This window comes from Bemisia tabaci, chromosome 2 (assembly GCF_918797505.1).
Source record: "Bemisia tabaci chromosome 2, PGI_BMITA_v3".
Classification (NCBI taxonomy): domain Eukaryota; kingdom Metazoa; phylum Arthropoda; class Insecta; order Hemiptera; family Aleyrodidae; genus Bemisia; species Bemisia tabaci.
In genome coordinates, this window is record NC_092794.1 from 49,500,936 (window position 1) to 49,518,730 (window position 17,795).

Sequence of the window (17,795 nt, forward strand, 5' to 3'; positions counted from 1 at the left end):
CACTTGCATAATTCGACTAATCTGAACCAATACTAAGCCGTAGCTTCGGCCTCTGAACCCGGAGTAATCGAAGCTACACGCCTCCAACAGCCGGAATTTTCGGCCTTTGAGCCCGGAACGGACGGTATGCCTATATAGCCCGTAATTGCGGCTCCCACGGCCGGGGTTTCTTTTCAGTGAAGCAATACTGATACAATTCTTCAATTTCTCTGAGCAATTTTGAGTCTTTCTTGAATAGTTTTTGACAATTTTATGGAGGATAAATCGTCTCCTTTCGAATCCTCTCTGGAAGGCAATTCGAGGGCCGCGGTTCCCAGGTTATTGAGCAGTGCGCCGGCGCTACCATTACCATTGCGCTGGTCAGTTGGAGCGCGACCGCGTCTTGTTGGACGTTCCGTTCCGTTCGCAAGTGCGAGCGGGGCCGAGCGCCGAGTCGCCCCTCACCCGAATGCGGTTATTATTTATTCACGTTCTGGAAACGCTCGTAATTGGCCCCGGCACTGCACCGATGTAATTTGTATCTTGGTCGCAGCGCCAGTTTCGCTGTTGCCGTCATCGCTCCCAACTCGACCAGCTGGATGATTATTGAAATAGATAGACAAAGCAATACACAGAGAAGTCAACTATAAAATAGAGCGATCTTTATTGGTTGTAATTGATTATAGGGGTAAACAGTGGAGCAACTTTAGGGTCTCATGGTGGATTGCGGTTGTCAATTGTTGAAATTGATATACAAAGCAATTTATAAAGAGGAAAATAGAGCGATCCTATCAGTTGAAATGGGTGGTTGTAAGGATAGACCAACTGTAGGGTTACCTGGGGTTACAATTTCCAAAATTTTCGTAGGGATACCCCGCAAAACCCCCTTTTTTACTCGGAAGACTCAGGTTTTTTGTGTCAACTCCCTCAGATGAAGACTCAAAATCTTGATTTCTTCATTTCATTGCAAATTTTCTCTTCCCGACGCACAGTGGATCCAGTCGATGAGAGCCGCCAGAAAAAATTTGGGAACTTTGAAAGCTTATACATTCGTAAATATGAAGCATGAAAGTTCGAAAGTGGCTCCATTGGGGTTTTAATGAAATCTCTCTTCAGTAACACCCCTTAAGATTGAAATCGTGACAAAATCAACATCATTTGCAATTTTAGTCACAAATTTTAATGTCCGGCCGCTTTTTATAGCTCGTTCTATATATGGTGCGACGGTGGATTATTACGTTCGACTTGACACCCACCGGAGCTTTTCCTTTGAATTCCGCGAAAAGATCATGATTCATCGCGGTTGCGGGTGAGGACTCGGCGAAGCGATGCGGTGCAGCAGAGCCCGCAAAACAGGCCGGACAGTAGCGGGCCCATATTCAATTGCCCCATCCCCCCCCCCCCTCATCGCCACCACCCTATGTTCCCATAAGTTCGTGCCGTTGCACTCCCCCTTGCACCGCGCCGTGATACCTTCTCTAGCGTTTAACCTTTTCGGCTCCGAATAATTACAGATATGATGTCCATCTATCGCAAGGCCTCGCGTGCTCGGAGAGAGGAGCCCGAAGGTTGCCACGCTCTCCAAGGACCCGACCTGAAAATACAGGGTGTCTCAGGGTAAACGACCAATGGCGAAGCGTGAATCATTGATTGAACACCCTGTGAAGAAGACCCTTCAGAATTTTACAAGAACAAAATGAGGGGCTTGGAGGACAAGTGCAGATTTCGCTATTTCGAGAAATACTTGTTTGAATTTTCGAAATTACACGGATCCTTATGATGGAAAGAAAGTTCAAACTGACTTCTCGATGCTTAAACATTGTAATTTGGGAGCTAATTTTTCACAGATTATGCAGTAAGACTAGTTTTACTTGAAATCACTAATACCTCATTTTTTTTTCAAAAATTGAACTTATGAGCCTTGTCTTCCAAGCCTCTTAAACAACCAATTTTTGTTAAATTTGTTAAATTGAGGAGATTTATGAATAAGTTTTCATTTTTTTAAGTAAAATAGAATTAATTCAAATTAGGCCACCCAGATATGAAATAAAATAATTTACCTAAGGGATAACCGTGTTAAATTTTTAGAGAGGTTCATAAAATACTGTAATTTGAATCTGTGTTGAAAGAATCGAAAATCAAGGTTCTCGTTGCAACCACCCTGATGATCGATCCTTTTCCTTAGATATAATGGCAGATCAATCCTTTCATCGCAAAATACGACATGCCAGAAAGTGGTATGAATTGCCGAGTCTTAGTAAACTTTCAATGCTAGTACTTATTCATGGCGTAATGTAATGCAAGTGATGTGTAGCTGATACCTAATGCATCAAAGAAGCGAGGAAAAACGTTACATAGATCTATTTCGAAACTCCTCCATCCATCTGTGACGTTATTAAATTCGCCGGATGTTGTAACGAAGAATGGGATTCATTGCAACGAGTTTAGTCACTCCTGCGTGAGTCATGTTTTTTACCGTTTCGATAAGAATTAGGAGTCAACGTTTCGTCCTCCATTGTGTGCAATTGAACAGGATTTTTCCTGCTCCTCGCAGGACGCAGATTGCCGCTCAGGTGTCACTGACCTATCCTCTCCGTTTGCAGGTTAGATCAGGTCAGAGGACTCAAACGCTCAGGTCATTACCTGAAGAAACACGGTTTCATTGAACTAACAATAAATCATTGACCTGTGGTTATATGAATGGGGCGGTGACAAGGAATTCAACAGGGTTGTTGTAGTTTTTATTTTGTATTGGGCGTAAAAGTCAAAAAGCTCATTAAAAAGTTCAAAAATGCATTTTATTGGGAAGAAGGTAATCAAAAACGGACAGTCGAGTTGAAGTAGCAAGGCGAAGCATTAAGCTGAGTTCAGCCAATCGGTAAACCTCATTTTCTCCGCCTGCATGGGTATGTCATCAGGGCTCGCCAAAAATATCGTTTCAAACTGATCTAATTTTTGGAATTTTCATAACGGTTTCATTACGGGTTTAAAAATGTCCGAAAAAAATCCTCGAAAAAAAAATGGGTGCCACTGATCCATTATTGTTTTAAGTGCGCCCATATTGCCTAATGACTCAAGTACGGCGGAAAGCCTCATCACTCATTTTTGTTTGTTCTCGTTTCCTAACCCTATAATTATTTTTCTGTTACAGGTCAAGAAAGCGAAGAACCCACGTGGGTGTTCAAGAGGATATGAATGAATGTACCGCAGCTTTGGTCCTAATGAGCCTATCTTGCAGCCCGCACTCTCCCAGCTATGGTGAGCATTATGTCCCTCAACGATTCTTCTTATCCTGCCTCTTATCTATCATCCCGTTGTCTCTCTTTGCGTCTCACCTCTCTGTCGTAAAGACGTATCTTAATTTCTAAGCGAGACCCATTGTCTATATAACTCTATGCTCCTCGGGGATCTTTCCGAAATAGAGAGACGCCCTTACGTTAGAGGAGCGACGTTTTGTTTCATCCATTTGCAGCACGATTCCTCAAAATTCCAATCATCAGGGAGCAAAAGATACTTTGGATAGGTCAGTTGCGCTAATCATAGAAATGCGTTCTGATGGTTTAAGCTCCTAGATTATGCAGCTAAATATAGTAAGATCCGTCTAAACGTCAAATTTCTATGTCCAATATTAACAGTATCATCCTTCGAAGAACTTAGTGTGTAACGTCATTTACCGCGTTAGGACATATTATGGTGTCTTCCGCTTTGGATTCTCAATTAGTGGCGCACACTTTCGCAGAGAACTCCACTTAGAATATGGATGAAACCAAGGTGGAAGAAACCAGGGTATGCACCACCGCGGTGGATGACGTCATGCGCCGTGTTTATCGAGGGCAATTACTCCGTTGATATTTGACGTAAAAACTCGGTATTTGGAGAATTTGGACGGATTTTAACATTTTTTTGCGAAGCCATGAACTGGAACCATCAAAACGCGATTTCGTGACATACGCAAAATTTTGAATGCCTATCGTCGTCTTTGAAATCCCGGAACTGGACAGTCTCATTCCTGATTCCGTTTGGACGGGCGGCGTCTCAAAAGCCCGGGGTGAACGTCCCGGGGCTAACCCAATTCCGGGGAAATTGCTCCACGGCGCACACTGGATCGAGTCTATTTGAGCGGTCGGACATGACATTTTTCACCACAATTGCAAATGTAGACGTTTATTTCGCCACTTTATAAGTTTCAAGGGTGCATCTTGAAGGAAATTCCACGAGAAAATCAATAGATTGGCTTTTAGAACCTTAAAATTTTGTATAAACGGAATTTTAAGCTTTTAAAGTTTCCACATTTTATCCACCCTCCCCTATTGACTCGATCCACTGTGCGGCGGTGGTGGCGGCGGACACGAACATGATGTAACCGTATTTCGCACCGTATCATTACTTTATAAGCCGTTTCTGTTCGGATCCGATATTCTCTCGCTTTTGTGAAATTATCGGACGCGGAGTCGGAGTCGGAGTCGGTTCCAGACGCTCAGACGGGGGAAACCCGTTCACCCCGGTCCCCGATCCCGGAAAGTGCGCGGGAGGGGGGGGGGGGCAGGGGGTGCCGGAGCCGGCGCTCACGGGGGAAAACAAAGTACAATGACCCGGCGGAACCGGACACGCAACCCACAATGCAGCCGGCGCGGCGCATTCTCATTTCTCGCCGCCAAATTATTGTAATAAACTTGTATCGCATTCGTAACGCCGGGTCGCCTCGCGTTTTATTGCTTGTACCGCACCCTTTCAATGTGTACCAAACATAAAAAAAAAAAAAAAAAAAAAAAATAAGGTTTTGAATGAATTTTAGGCGGCTTATGAAATTTAAGGAATTTAACGACTAGCACGTCGGTTCAGCATCCTGAGGGTGTGGCAAACGCTGCAAACCTCAGGGAAACCCTGGAAAAGTCAGAGAACTTATAAAAAAATATCTGGAGAGTCAGGAAAATTCGCGATTTGCACGTCGGCTCAGCAACGCAAGATTGGCAAACGTCGGGGAAAACCTTGAAAAGTCAGGGACATTTTCAGAGGAAATGCACTGAGCATGGTCACCTAGCTATTCATAAGTCATCATTTGGATTGCATTTTGCATTTTACAATATCCGGTTCAGTTTAGAAGCAATATACATGTACCATTAGTTTCCCTATACACATAAGTATTATTACAGAAGAGTCAGAAATTGTAGTTCTGAATTGCAAAATGTAGTCCATTCGGCGTATTTTATGCTCAACAAGTTGCTCACCAATCACCATTTGACAAAAACCGGGTTAACTTCTAAACTTAACTGTTTTCTCACCCTATACATTTCTCAGATTCTCTGTGCGGGGTTTCCAAAATATGTTGTCTCTGGATCCTGCTGCCGTGATACCGGAGAGAGCAGTAAGTACATTTCTGTATGAGCCATGGTCAACACATGCTTTATGTGTCTCACGGTTCATCTCAGTATGCACTTATACTGTTCTTTTTCGCTATAACGGCAGCCTGGTTGCCGGACTTTTGCTCCACATGTATCGGTTCTCCGGCGGTTTTCTGCATCGAGCCATCCATCGTGGCATCGATGTATCGTGGGTGGTTTTAAGGTGACGCAGACACGTTGCGCCGTGCTTGGGGAGGTTGACCCCGCCGACGCCCCCCCCCCCCCCCGCCCCGGGCCGCTCCGCAACCCCAGCACCGAGACGAAATAAACCAGATCGTCAACCTCGAGAGCGCCGCACCGTCATCGTCGGACTGTTGAGCTTTTCGCGTTTCCCGTTGGTTTTCCTCAAGGTCGATCGTTGTCTGGGATCCGAGTCGTTCCCGTCCTCGCCGGGCGAAAATAACCAGTTTCTAGGATTCCAAGATCGTTGCACCGAGCGCCGCGGATGCAAGGTCGTCGGTTCGAGTCCGGAGTTGAAAAAAGAAATTTAATTTTGCTCAAAAGTCATGGAGAGAGGGAAAATTTCCCCTCCTCCTGCACGGAGAAAAAAACCTCGTGCGTGGGACCCGAAGTAAAGGTCATATGGATCTCTGAAGTTTTCAGATTGAGCATCTGAACACTTTAGGTCTAGCTGTCGAAGTTCGGATCACACATCTGAAACTTCGATTCTTACATCTAAAGTACTTTAGATTTAAGAACCAAAGTTTTTCGGACGTGAAAACCGAAGCACTTCAGATGTAAGAACTGAAGTTTCAGATGTGTGATCCAAACCTCAGCAACTGGACCTTAAGTGTCCAGATGCTCAATCTGAAAACTTCAGAGATCCATATGACCTAAATTTCGGGTCTCACGCACGAAGTTTTTTTCTCCGTGTGCCTTCTCCAAACGTTACCCCTGAAGTTTTATCGGACCGAACTCGATATATTCTTGAAATAACAGATAGAGGCATCACCTCTTTTTTCTTAGTTTTATTTTGACCAGGTAGTTTTTAGTCAAATCCAATGTACTTATGCTCGCAGCCAGCTTTTGCGTAGGAAATATGAAGCCGCTGCTGATGTAAGGAATAATAAATAATGTTAAGCGTAGGAGAAAGAAAAAGACTGATTAACCTAAGTAACCTAAGTAAGTTAGCAAGTAAACCGTAAGTACCAAAAAAGAATCCAATGACTCGGTAATCTAAAGAGATGATAAAATGTCCATTTTGTGGTCATTAAAAGGTCATTAACGTATCAAAACTCATAATGCATTAAACTCTTTGACAACTGAAACTGCAAGATAGCTGGGTTGATAATTCGGTACAACACGCGCAGCGGCGTGGCGTGCTTAGCGATGTATCGATTGTTCTGCCATTTAAACCTATGGTAAAGAATCGATTATTAAGGTGTTCTCTGCGAACACCCTGTTCATCGATCCTTTTTCATATGTTTAAATGGAATAACAATCGATGCATCGCAAAGCACGCCACGCCACTGCATGCGCAGCGGCGTGGCGTGCCTAGCGATATATTGATTGATCTGCCATTTAAACCTGTGGAAAAGGATCGATAGACAGGGTGTTTGCAACGAACACCTTAATAATCGATTCTTTACCGTAGCTTCAAATTGAGACTTATCGATAATCGATGATTAACGCCTCGCCACTGAACACGTGATTATAATCGATGGTCGAGAGCGTCGAACGCCTAACAAAAAACCATCAGATCCTGACGGAAATGAAATTATACCGAAATTAAGTTATTATCCCCATTATTGGCCGGGGTGTAGTTTTCAATTAAAATTGAGCCCGTCAACTGGAGAAGTTAAGGCCGGAGAAGTGCATTGCAAGTCGCAGGAAGAGGCTATGCGTAACGGTGATCAAGTCCGGATGTGCTCCTCTACACATTTCGAAAAACGCCCTTTTGACCCCTTGCACACCTAAGCCTACATGTTGTCAAATCACTGAGACTTTTTTGGTGTCTGTTTTTGCCCGAAAATTGTAGTAACGTTATGCTATAGTCTCTGATATTAATAATCCTATGTTAAGTGGTTTTTTTTTTTTTTTTTTTTTTTTTTTTTTTTTTTTTTTTTTTTTTTTTTTAATGGCTCAAGGTGGTTTGATTGCATCGATTAGCTCCGTGTTTTTAGCTACTTGTCATTTTTATTGAATGTTGGGATCACATTTCTGTTGTCACGAGACTCGAGGATTAATTTACCTTCACAAAGAATTCCAGCGTACAATAAAGGCAGTGTTTTCTCAGAGGAGAAATATTGCATTTGCGATACTGATATCTCGACTGCCTTTGAATGCGATGTTCTTCCTCTGAAAACCTCTGCCTTTGTTACGTTGAATTTGTTCGTCAAATTTGATACGTGAATTCTGCGGTCTCGTGACAACAGATTTGCGATCTCAAAATTCGATAAAAATGACGTGTAGCTATGTTCGAACATGGGTATAGTCGATGCAATGTCGTTGTGATACAAAATATTCCATCGAATCACCATAAGGTCTTTTTTGTCGTGGAGGGTCGCCATGTTCCAAATCTGAACATAACTACTAATCGTAGGATTTCGTGCTGCAGTTGGCAACTCTGTAGGCGAGAGATGTGCAATGACTTCAATGCATGAGTGGTCGCTTTAATCAACTTTTATAATTTGTATCAATCGTCCGAAATTCATCCTGGCGCAGTGTCAGTTCCGCCTTCTTTTCCGCTCGAAGACTCAACAGCGCGCAGCGCACGTAAAGGGGAGTCCTGTCTATTGCCATCGGGAACGATCGTGTTTGTTCTTGCTGGATAGGTCCCGTCAAAGAAGTACCCCTTTTATCGTTCAAGTGTGGCCTTAACGAAATCTTATGATAAGACAATCCTGCACTGAAAGTTTTAGCTTGGCTTCAAACCTCGTTTCGGCAATTCAGCGTTGCAAAGTTCACTATTTTTCCCTATCGGAAAATGCCAGTACAGTAGACTCTGGATTATCCGGATTAATTGGTGCCGGGCCCGATCCGGATGAAAAAGAAATCCGGATAATAATAGTAAACACAAACACCACCAACCAACACCACAGTATTCTTATTATGTATACATCATGTACATACCAACACGAATTTAAAAGGCCAACGCCAAACTGAACGACTCAATGGTGATTGTGAATGGTAGCCGACAACGATATATTACAATACAACGATTGAAGTGCGCAATGCGTGAAGTATTCATGCAGTCTTGTAGCCGCTAATGTGCGCTTTAGGCTAACTAACCGACTGCACTGCGTTTGGCGTAATGCGAGAAGTATTTATGTAATCTAGTAGGCGCTAATGCGTTCCACGCCGACCTCACTGTTTGGCGCAACGCGTGAAGTATTCCTTCAGCCTTGCAGGCGCCAAAATGCCTTGCGACCGCTTCTCCGCGGATCCGCTCACTTATCGGAATGCGTACGTATAGTTACATGGTTGCAAAATCGATCCGGATAATCCGGAGTCCGGATAATACGAAGCCGGATATCGCAGAGTCTACTGTATTTTGAAGTTCCTCCCTCGAGAATTATGTTGATCCATTTTTATTTTCTGAGGCACGGGATTTTTACTGCACCTAAGAAATTAGCTAAAAAAAGACTAAATAAAGTTTCTAATAATTACTATGTGCATAAGCAAATAAAAAGGGACTAAATTAAGTTCTTTATTCCACCGAGGAACTTAGAAGTATCAGCATTTTTTAGTGGTAAAAATGTAAACTTTTCAACGCTGTTTTGTCAGAACGAGGTTTGAACAAGCTAAAACTTTCATCATAGGGTCTTGTTTAGGCCATTTGAACTAAAACCCTGAGTTTCTGTGAAAAAGGACCCAAAATGGCCCTTTCTTTAAAAGGCTCTTCAGAGACAACAGAATTGATACGCATGGTTATGAAAGCTGCGCCCTTACCTTACACGGATTTTTTACCCTCAATTTTCGAGCTAGGCCAGAAGACATTCTTTGCGCAGCAATAGTTTTCTGCTCCAAGATTTGCATGCATTGCCTATCAATTTTGCGTTCCCCTGGCGGTTTTACCGTTAGGATATCATCAATTTTTCTCCCTTTTTTTTTCCAAATAAGAATTGAACTAAACTGATTGCGAGTCACTCGCGTTCTCCTCCAAATTTGTCCGGCCCTGCGTTACCAGAGAAGGAATTCAGAAACTCTAAGCAAAACTCAGAAACGCGTTTCTGAGAGGACGGCCCAGGCTTTGTCTCTGATCCGATAATCCCCTCGTGCCATACCGATGCAATTTAGGTCATAAATCTGGACATCTTTTCGCACCAGACGAGAAATTCCCCGAAACATTGTTCTAGTATTTTCAACCGTATCATTGCATGGTTCCCACTGCGCAATTTATAAGTAATCCGACATAGTTCTGTTACCCAGCTGCGTAGCGTCTTTGTCTCCCGGTGAAAAAATCCAACGCCATGCGTATGAATCACCCAGTTTTGTTTAGTATCATCCATTTTACCGTTAGAGCAGTCGGTTCAAATCCTCTCGCAAACCAACGTAATTCTTTCTCTTCTAGGAATTCCGAGACAAAGGAGAGATACGATTAAAGATTTGAATAAATATGCAGAAAAAAACGACGAATAATTATCTACAGCCATTAAGAATCTTGCGCCGAGATTGTGAATTGTGATCCGCGCTGCCGTTGCATACATTAGTCGCGGACAAGGAAATGGGCACGATGACCTTGGTTCGAAAACGCATAGATACTAAAAATTCCGACGAGTTTTTTGACACGTTTTATCGCATTTCTGCTCGAGGACCGAGCCGGGGTAAATGGTTTTAGATTGTGCCGGTCATTATTTCAGTCTGGCCGCTTGACGCTTCGATATGATCGATTCGCGGGAACTGAAGTGGCGTTCCCTTCTAAAGCGACTGCTGCACTCTCTATAGAGTGTCATGAGAGACATAACAGAGAACTTTCACTTTTATCTGGGAAATGGCGAAAATCTCTTGTTTTTTGCGCGATTTAGCATTTCCGAACGGACAGCAACAGGCATCTTCCTTCTTGCTAGCTCATGGGAAATGTTTCCTTACAAGGGATTACAATGTTTCACCACTAAAATAAATACAAAATGCGGAAGAAAATATTTTGCGAGCTGGGTCAATTTTAAGATACAAGTAGGTTTGCACCTATCTTAAAGTTTTCCAAATCACAGATTTTTTTTTTTGTTTGTTTGATTTTTTTTGTTTTGTTGCAGTGGCATATTGTTTTTAATCCCCTAAGATCGACTTGTAGCTAAAAAAAAAAGTAATCAAGGAATTTTTGTCCCATCCCATGTGCTTCAGCGATGAACAAATTCGTACAATTTTTCAGTTGCGGACATACCTCTTTTCTCTTTCTTTCACATCCCTTGCGCTTTCGCTTTTCTTTCCTCGCGTTAATTGTAGGGTTCGCAGCTCCAGTCATAAGTTTTATCCTCTTTCGTTTTCCTTCAATTTTGTTGCGTACATGGACGTTTTTTTATTGCTTTTGCTCCGTTTGTGACTTTCCACCATGGGAATAGTGGAAGTTGGAGAAATAAGGAGAGCTTGGAAATAATGGAAAACAACAAGGGATTAGGGGGCAAGGGGGAACAAACAACGGTGAAATTAAAAACGACTCTTTTTTATCTATTAATTATTACACAGGAGGGTTATTACTGCACGTTTTTACTGTCAAAAGTACTTTGACCTTTTCGTCTGCTATTTAACGATCCCATTTTGATCCGTTGTTACGCGTTTTCTGTCTGAAGTTTATTCTGCAATAGTGTCGCTTTTTTAGCAACAAAGACTGGCAAAGTGGCAAAAAAGACAATGAAATCGGAAATGAAAAGGACATAATCAGATTATTATACTTCAAACAACCTTTCAAACCCTTTATTTTTTTTCATTCATATTGCATTTTCTGTTTCTTCGGCGTTAATGTAAAAACACCGAAAAGTCCATCAGCCAAAATTGTTTGGCTTATGAATACTGAAGCGCTGGCGAAGCCATTAAGATGCAATTGCTTTCCACCAAGCTGCGCAAAATGTAAAAACAAAAATCGTTTCTAAAATTTGTCAAATTTTGAATCGAGGTTGCACATCATTATGATTATCTCTTTTTGTGTCATTCCGCACTAAAATTTGTTATTGCACCACTTCCCGAAACAACTTGATGTCATTCAGTAAATAAATCTCTATGTCATTCAAAGAGCATTTCAAATAGGCCACGGCATGGCACAGTTAGAAGTTTTTCCAGACCTCAGTAGGAAAGAAAATTGCACTAAAAACTATAGTAAAGATATGAGTGCAAAACAAACATCGCATGGAACTTCCCTCAGAAATGACCAAACAACAGTTTTATCAAGTTGATAAAATATGCGAAAGCTGAGTTTATATACATGCTTTATCTCTTCGTTGCACTGAATGTGCAACGATCTTGTAAAGAGAGATCTCTCGTAGGTATCTGCATGCTTTTTTCTCCTTGTTTATCTTAATTTTTCCTCTTTAAAAAGATGACGTACGTACCAGAGGCTCCATAAAACACGCTGGAGAGAGAGAAAAAAAAATGATGTTCTCGCATTTTTCAGACGGACGTACATTTTTCAAGTGGTATTTCACTCCAGGCCCCCTAAAACGCTCAGAATTGATGAAATTTGAATTTTTTCTCTCTTTTTTTCCTCTTCTTTTTTTGGAACGACCATATAACCATAAGAGAGAGGTCCATAAGGGGAGCGAAAAATTAACAATCTATGAAAAGAGTAACGTTGTGAGCTCGGTTGTACGTCGGAAATTGCCTATCAAAATCAATTGCGCTCGTTTTTCCACGAATCTGTACATCATACTACAATCTATCCGTGAAATCTTCTATTGCGTCACAATCAAATCAAGCGCTAGCGGAACTAAATCATTGTTAGCGGTTCGCGGCTAAAGTTTTATTGTTAACTCGCCGAAAATTAGCTCGCTACTCTGATTCGTATCAGGACTCCATTTATTCAACAGGAAGGCACACGAGGTATCATAATGAAGCAAGCCTCTTCTGCAGTTGGTTCTTTTTTCCATTTAAATTTTTCGCCCGTACAGAAAATTGGAAGAGGCTTGTTAGTCCCTCCAAAACTTTTTTGCCAAGTTTTCCCAGTGCTTGATCCAAACTCCGCTAGGCCACCGAAGCGACTGAGCAGCCTTCTCGTCCAAATGGACGTCCAAAACGGAACTATGTGCATTAAGACATGAGCCCTGAGACCCATAAGAATATATGCATAACAGGGCTCGCGTCATAATGCACATAGTTTCGTTCGGCAGAAATACGTCCAAATAAAGTTTCACCTCAGTCTCGGCTCGCCAAGAATGATCCGAGTTTCAAAGTTTCAAATATAGATAAGTTTAATTATATCTCGGCCGCTTGAAATTCTGCGAGTTTTTTCTTGTTGTAGGATATTGTTCGCTCAACAATCTAGGAGTCGTAAAAGTCTGAGATTATTTTCTGACTTTGATTTCGTCGGAAGCCCGTCCGAATTGAAAATTATATTTTCAGGAAGTTCGAAGCAAATCCTCCTGGTTATAACAAAAAAAAAAAAATGGAACTTTTGGCAAAACCTGAAGGCATTCAGGTTCTTTTGAAGGAAAGAACGAACATAATGCACCATCTTCGCAACACCTGATGCCTCATATCAGGCAGGATCGCCACAGTCAGGGAATATCGGGAAATTTCAAGGAATTTTAAAAAGTCAGGGAAAACCTGGAATCGTCAGGGAAAGTTACGAAAATGTCAGGAAAAAATTATTAGGTCACCCTAATTCACTCCTTAGAATGGGTTTGACGTTTCGAATAACAAACTTTGCCTGAAACCTGTTTCTAAGTATGTCTTTTTAACCATCTGACTTTTCTTTAATTGCCAGGGAATCTCACCAACATTTTTCAGGGCAATGTTAGGAAATTTAATTTTCTTAATTTGTGGCCAGACCAGATTTTGAATCCTTACTCTTCGAATGCCATTATTTTTCGGAAAAATCGAATCGACTCTCTGAAATCGATATTTTCTCCCGAAACGACCATCCCCAAATGGAACGACGCTGACGAATACGTCGATGCCACGGTCAACGGGAGCTCGACTCGACGTCCAGCGATAGCAAAAACCGCGTATCTGCACGTGGTTGCCGTGGGAGTTGCGTGGTTCTCGGTGAAAGAGCGCGGTGGCGGCGGCGGTCGCGGTCACGGCGGACGGAGGGGCGGGGGGGCGGAGGGTAATTTTTTTAGGTCATGACACAAAATCCACTTACATAACCCGAGCGCAGTGCGAGATGCGAGGCGTCAAGCGAAAACCATCAGTCGTGACGTCACTGACGTCGGCGTCGCGTCGCGGCTCGCAGCAAACTGTTGAGCGTTGTCTCTCCTCGCTTCTGGGGCAGCTTCGTCGCTCTTAATATTTCATGGCGTCGGGGGATTGGAGAAACAAGGGTAAACCGGGATCAGAGTAGCGTATTTTAGAGACCAACCGCACGAATGATCTAAGCCCAATCTGAGGTCAACGCTATTTTTCGCTTAATGATGGTGGATGCTACGATGCTAATCATGAACGAGTCTAGGGTTTTCACGATATTTATTAGAGCTTAACCTCCCCCTTTATGCACATTTTATCTCATCTTTACAACTTTTCCCCCTCTCCCAAGATTTTGCTGAAACGACGTTCGTAGCAAATCTAGTTGGGAGGAGAATAATTAGACCACACTGAAAAAAAATTTACGGGCTACATAGACGGGGTCCGTTCCGGATTCAGATGCCGAAAGTTACGGGTGCTGGAGCCGTAGCTTCGATTGTTGCGGTGCTAAGCCCGGAACTTTCGGCATCTGAACCCGGAACGGACCCCGTCTATATAGCCCTTAAGTACAGCTTCCACGTACGGAGTTCTTTTCTCAGTGCAATTAAATAGACAAGGTACGCTTTCTGCTTAAGCGTTCCGAATCCGATGTATGCATCGACGTATCCATATTGCAACGGCTGTCGCAACGTTTAGTGTGCGATTTAACTCAAGTATATTATGGGGTTTTTTATGAGCGAGAAGTTGGAAATGCATCGGAAAACGTTTATCAGGAGTAAATTCTACTAATTTCTGCTGTACAAATCGAGTTCGGCGTGTGAAGTGCGAGAGGCGAAACCACATAATCAGGTCTACAATGTTGCAAACTTCTTGTTGTACCCTCTTGTTTACTTGGAAAACTAGTCAACGTAATTTCTGGAAAACTTCCCCGATCGTTCTTTTCCGTCAGCAGAATATACTATAAATATTTCAAGCTATTAAGTTTGCCCCCATCTGCTCAGAAAAACAAAATCGGCGTGAACATTTTGATACACCACAATGGACATACGTGGTTTCGCATTCCAGCCATCGAAATGCTCCTTGTCTTGCGATCCACAGCATCGCCAACTGTGACATCCCAGCTGTCCTCTCCGTCCACCGGAGAAAGAAAAGGAGCGGACGGAATTGATACGGCATCGCCAAGCGCGACGTAACAGCTGTCCGCACGGCCGGCCGGCGCGGTGCGGTGTGATGTGGCGCCCTGTCCTCGGCCTAGTCCCAGATAAGTGCTCTTGTAAGTCTAAACCTCGGTAATTCGGTGCATTCCGGTGATTCGGATTTTATGCAGGCCACGCTGCTCCTTGCAACATCACCGCGGATTTCACGACTCCCCCCCCTCCCTCTTACGTACACGGCCGCGTCTATCTGTGTTGGTACTCCCACCATCGGTCATTGTATTGTAATACCGCGCGGAGGAGCTGGAGTCGAGGGTCAAAGGGCAATTGTTCTTGCGAAACAAGTGCAAACGGATCTCGCGTGCACCTGAGAGCCGGTCGCTTCGGTTAATCGGGTGTAGAGCGTTGAAAGACGTTCGTTTCAGGCAGGGACGATATATTTGAGAGACCTCGCACTGACAATCCAAGCAATGGGATCGAGTGTGGCAAAAGTTGAATTCGGAGGTCGACGCTGTTTTTCGCCCGATGGTGGTCGATGAGAAACTTGTTGAGCAAAAGCTCGAATAAAATTCCCTCACTGGTGATTGATGGATATCGAGATGAGTAGCTACCAGGCGAGTTTTTACTGACCAGACAGAATTGTACCGCCTAACAGTAACTCAATTGGACTTCATTTAGCGACGAAGAAGTCCAATTTCCTACTAATTTGTAAAATCACTCATCTGATTTTAGAAACTTATGGCATATACGTTGTTTCATATGGGGGCTGAAAACTGTTGTTCCAAATCGCAAAATGTAGTCCAAATTAACTTCTTGCGAAGTCTCTACACTTTTCCCCCCTCCCCGCCCTACCCTCCAAGAACTAACCGAAACAAAGTCACCTATTCCACCCTTTAGTTGCTCTGGACCTGTACTGACCCTCCCCCAAATGATGCCCCTGTCTTTTACCTCCCTCTATGCCAATTCGTTCCTCCCAAGTCCCAATAACTTGGCCCTCCTCCCAAGTCCCATCAGCTTTGCCCTCCTCCTAAGTCCCATCAACTTTGCCCTCCTCCCAAGTCCCAACAACTTTGCCCTCCTCCCCCTCTCCATTTAAAGACTGGCCGAAGCGAAATCTCATTTTCCACTCCTTGGTCGCTCTGGACCCATACCGCCTTTCCAGTGCCACATGAGTCCCTGTTCCCTGAACGAGGCTGCAGTGGTGGCTGTTCCCGTAAGGTATTGAGGCCGACGGGGCACGTAGCCGGGTGCAAGCGTTGCGCTTTGCGGGCGTGGGGTTGAGCCTGATCCCCGGTGCGGCAGGCGGCAGCGGCAGTGATGCAAGAGGTAAAAGTGGCCGCGCCTATTCTTGGGCCTCGGCCAGGTCGCCGCGCGCTCAATGTCACCCGGTCGCCCCGCCACCGCGCTCGGACCCAGAAGCGCAGCGCGCCCGCCGCCCGACACCCGGCTGCAACGCTCCAACCCTCCGCAACCGGGCACTCCTAATAATAACCGTCGCGAATGGTCAGTTACGCCCGTCGAAGCTTCTGACTGCTGAATCTCAATTTTCAGTAATGGATAATGATGAGAGCGTCATTTTGGGGAGGATTGGCAAGGGTGGCGATCCCCCCTTCGCCTCCCCCTCTTATTTTAGAATCTTCATTTGCCAAGGGCAATTCTAATTGTAGCGGGCACTTGAGCGCAGAGGCGGATCAGCGCGGGGCCTAGGATGTCGCCGGAACGTTGGCCAAAATGGCTTTGCAGGACCATTTTTCGGCCCCATTCGGAATTTTTTTAAGAAATCTCGCACAGCAACCCGTTTGAAGCCTCCCTCACTTTCTTTATCAGGAGGGGCACCGAAAAATCCCCTTTTCTGCTCTTCTCTGCGCTGGATCGCTCTTTGACGTTCAACCGCCAACGGAATCCACCCCTATTGATCGGCAAACTTACGACACCATCTGATCTCCCCCTACACACGTTCGTTCATTACAAACAGGACTCACAGGTTCATTCTCTTCGCGAAGAATCCCTTAGGATTCAACCTTATTCTCCTGGGTTTTAAAATTCTTCGTGGTTGCACTGTAAATCTTCCTGTATTTTCCTTTGAAGCTATCTTATCCCGAAAAACCTCGCTTAGCTGTGAGCGCATGACCCTTACGTCTTACACGAAACGGAGCTTTCTGTGATTGAATAATCCTCGTCTTCGCTTCTTTCCGGATCGCCATGCCCTGCGGGCCTCTGTCTCGCCAATACTGGTCAGCGATAACAGGGCTTGTTTGATTTTGATAAAGCTGTAGGTGTCTCGTCGGTCAACAAACTACCTTGTAGCAGTGGCGTGGCGTGCTTTGCGATGTATCGATTGATCTGCCGTTTAAACTTATGGAAAAGGATCGATAGACAGGGTGTTCGCTATGAACACCTCAGTAATCGATTCTTTACCATAGCTTCAAATGGGTAAATAATCGATCATTCGCTTCTCGCCACTGCCAAGTGGTGTTCCTACAAGATGAAAACGCCTAGATGTTTCCGGTTCTCTTAGTTCTCTCGACTACCTCTCAAATCTGAATCAACTAGTTTTTCAACTTTTTTGTTCTCTTCTTCCGTTTTCTACTCTTTCGTCGTCTCCTCCTTGAGAAACGATAATCTAGTCACTGACGTCAGTTCAGCGTACGGAAACATGGTGCCCGGTAGCCAGCGGGCATAGGTGCCAGATTACATTGCCGCAAATTGGTGCAAGCTTTCTGAACCTCAATTTTTTTAATGTGCTAAGTGCACATGCAATTTTAAGCTCAAAATTTCTTATGCTGTTTGGAACCTTTCAACCCTCTAATTCTTTTAGCATACCCATCATGTTTCTTGAATTTCTTTTTTCTGAGGGACTTGGAGAAAATTCCAAAAATTACAGGATTTCTATTATCAAGAATCTTTTTTTCCCCGAATATTCTCCAACGACCCCTTCTCGAAAATTAATATCATCTTGTTCTGAGGACTTTCAAGAGGATATCGA

At 43.8% G+C, this 17,795-nt stretch overlaps 1 protein-coding gene across 1 annotated transcript in view; it reads left to right on the forward strand.

Annotated features, from left to right (window-relative positions):
* Nucleotides 1–17,795, forward strand: part of Glut4EF (Glucose transporter 4 enhancer factor) — a 195,977-nt gene that overhangs the window by 77,776 nt on the left and 100,406 nt on the right. Inside the window, exon 3 of the mRNA XM_019061680.2 lies at nucleotides 3,131–3,237. Coding sequence (XP_018917225.1) covers nucleotides 3,131–3,237 — 107 coding nt within the window. The remainder of the gene's footprint in view (nucleotides 1–3,130; nucleotides 3,238–17,795) is intronic.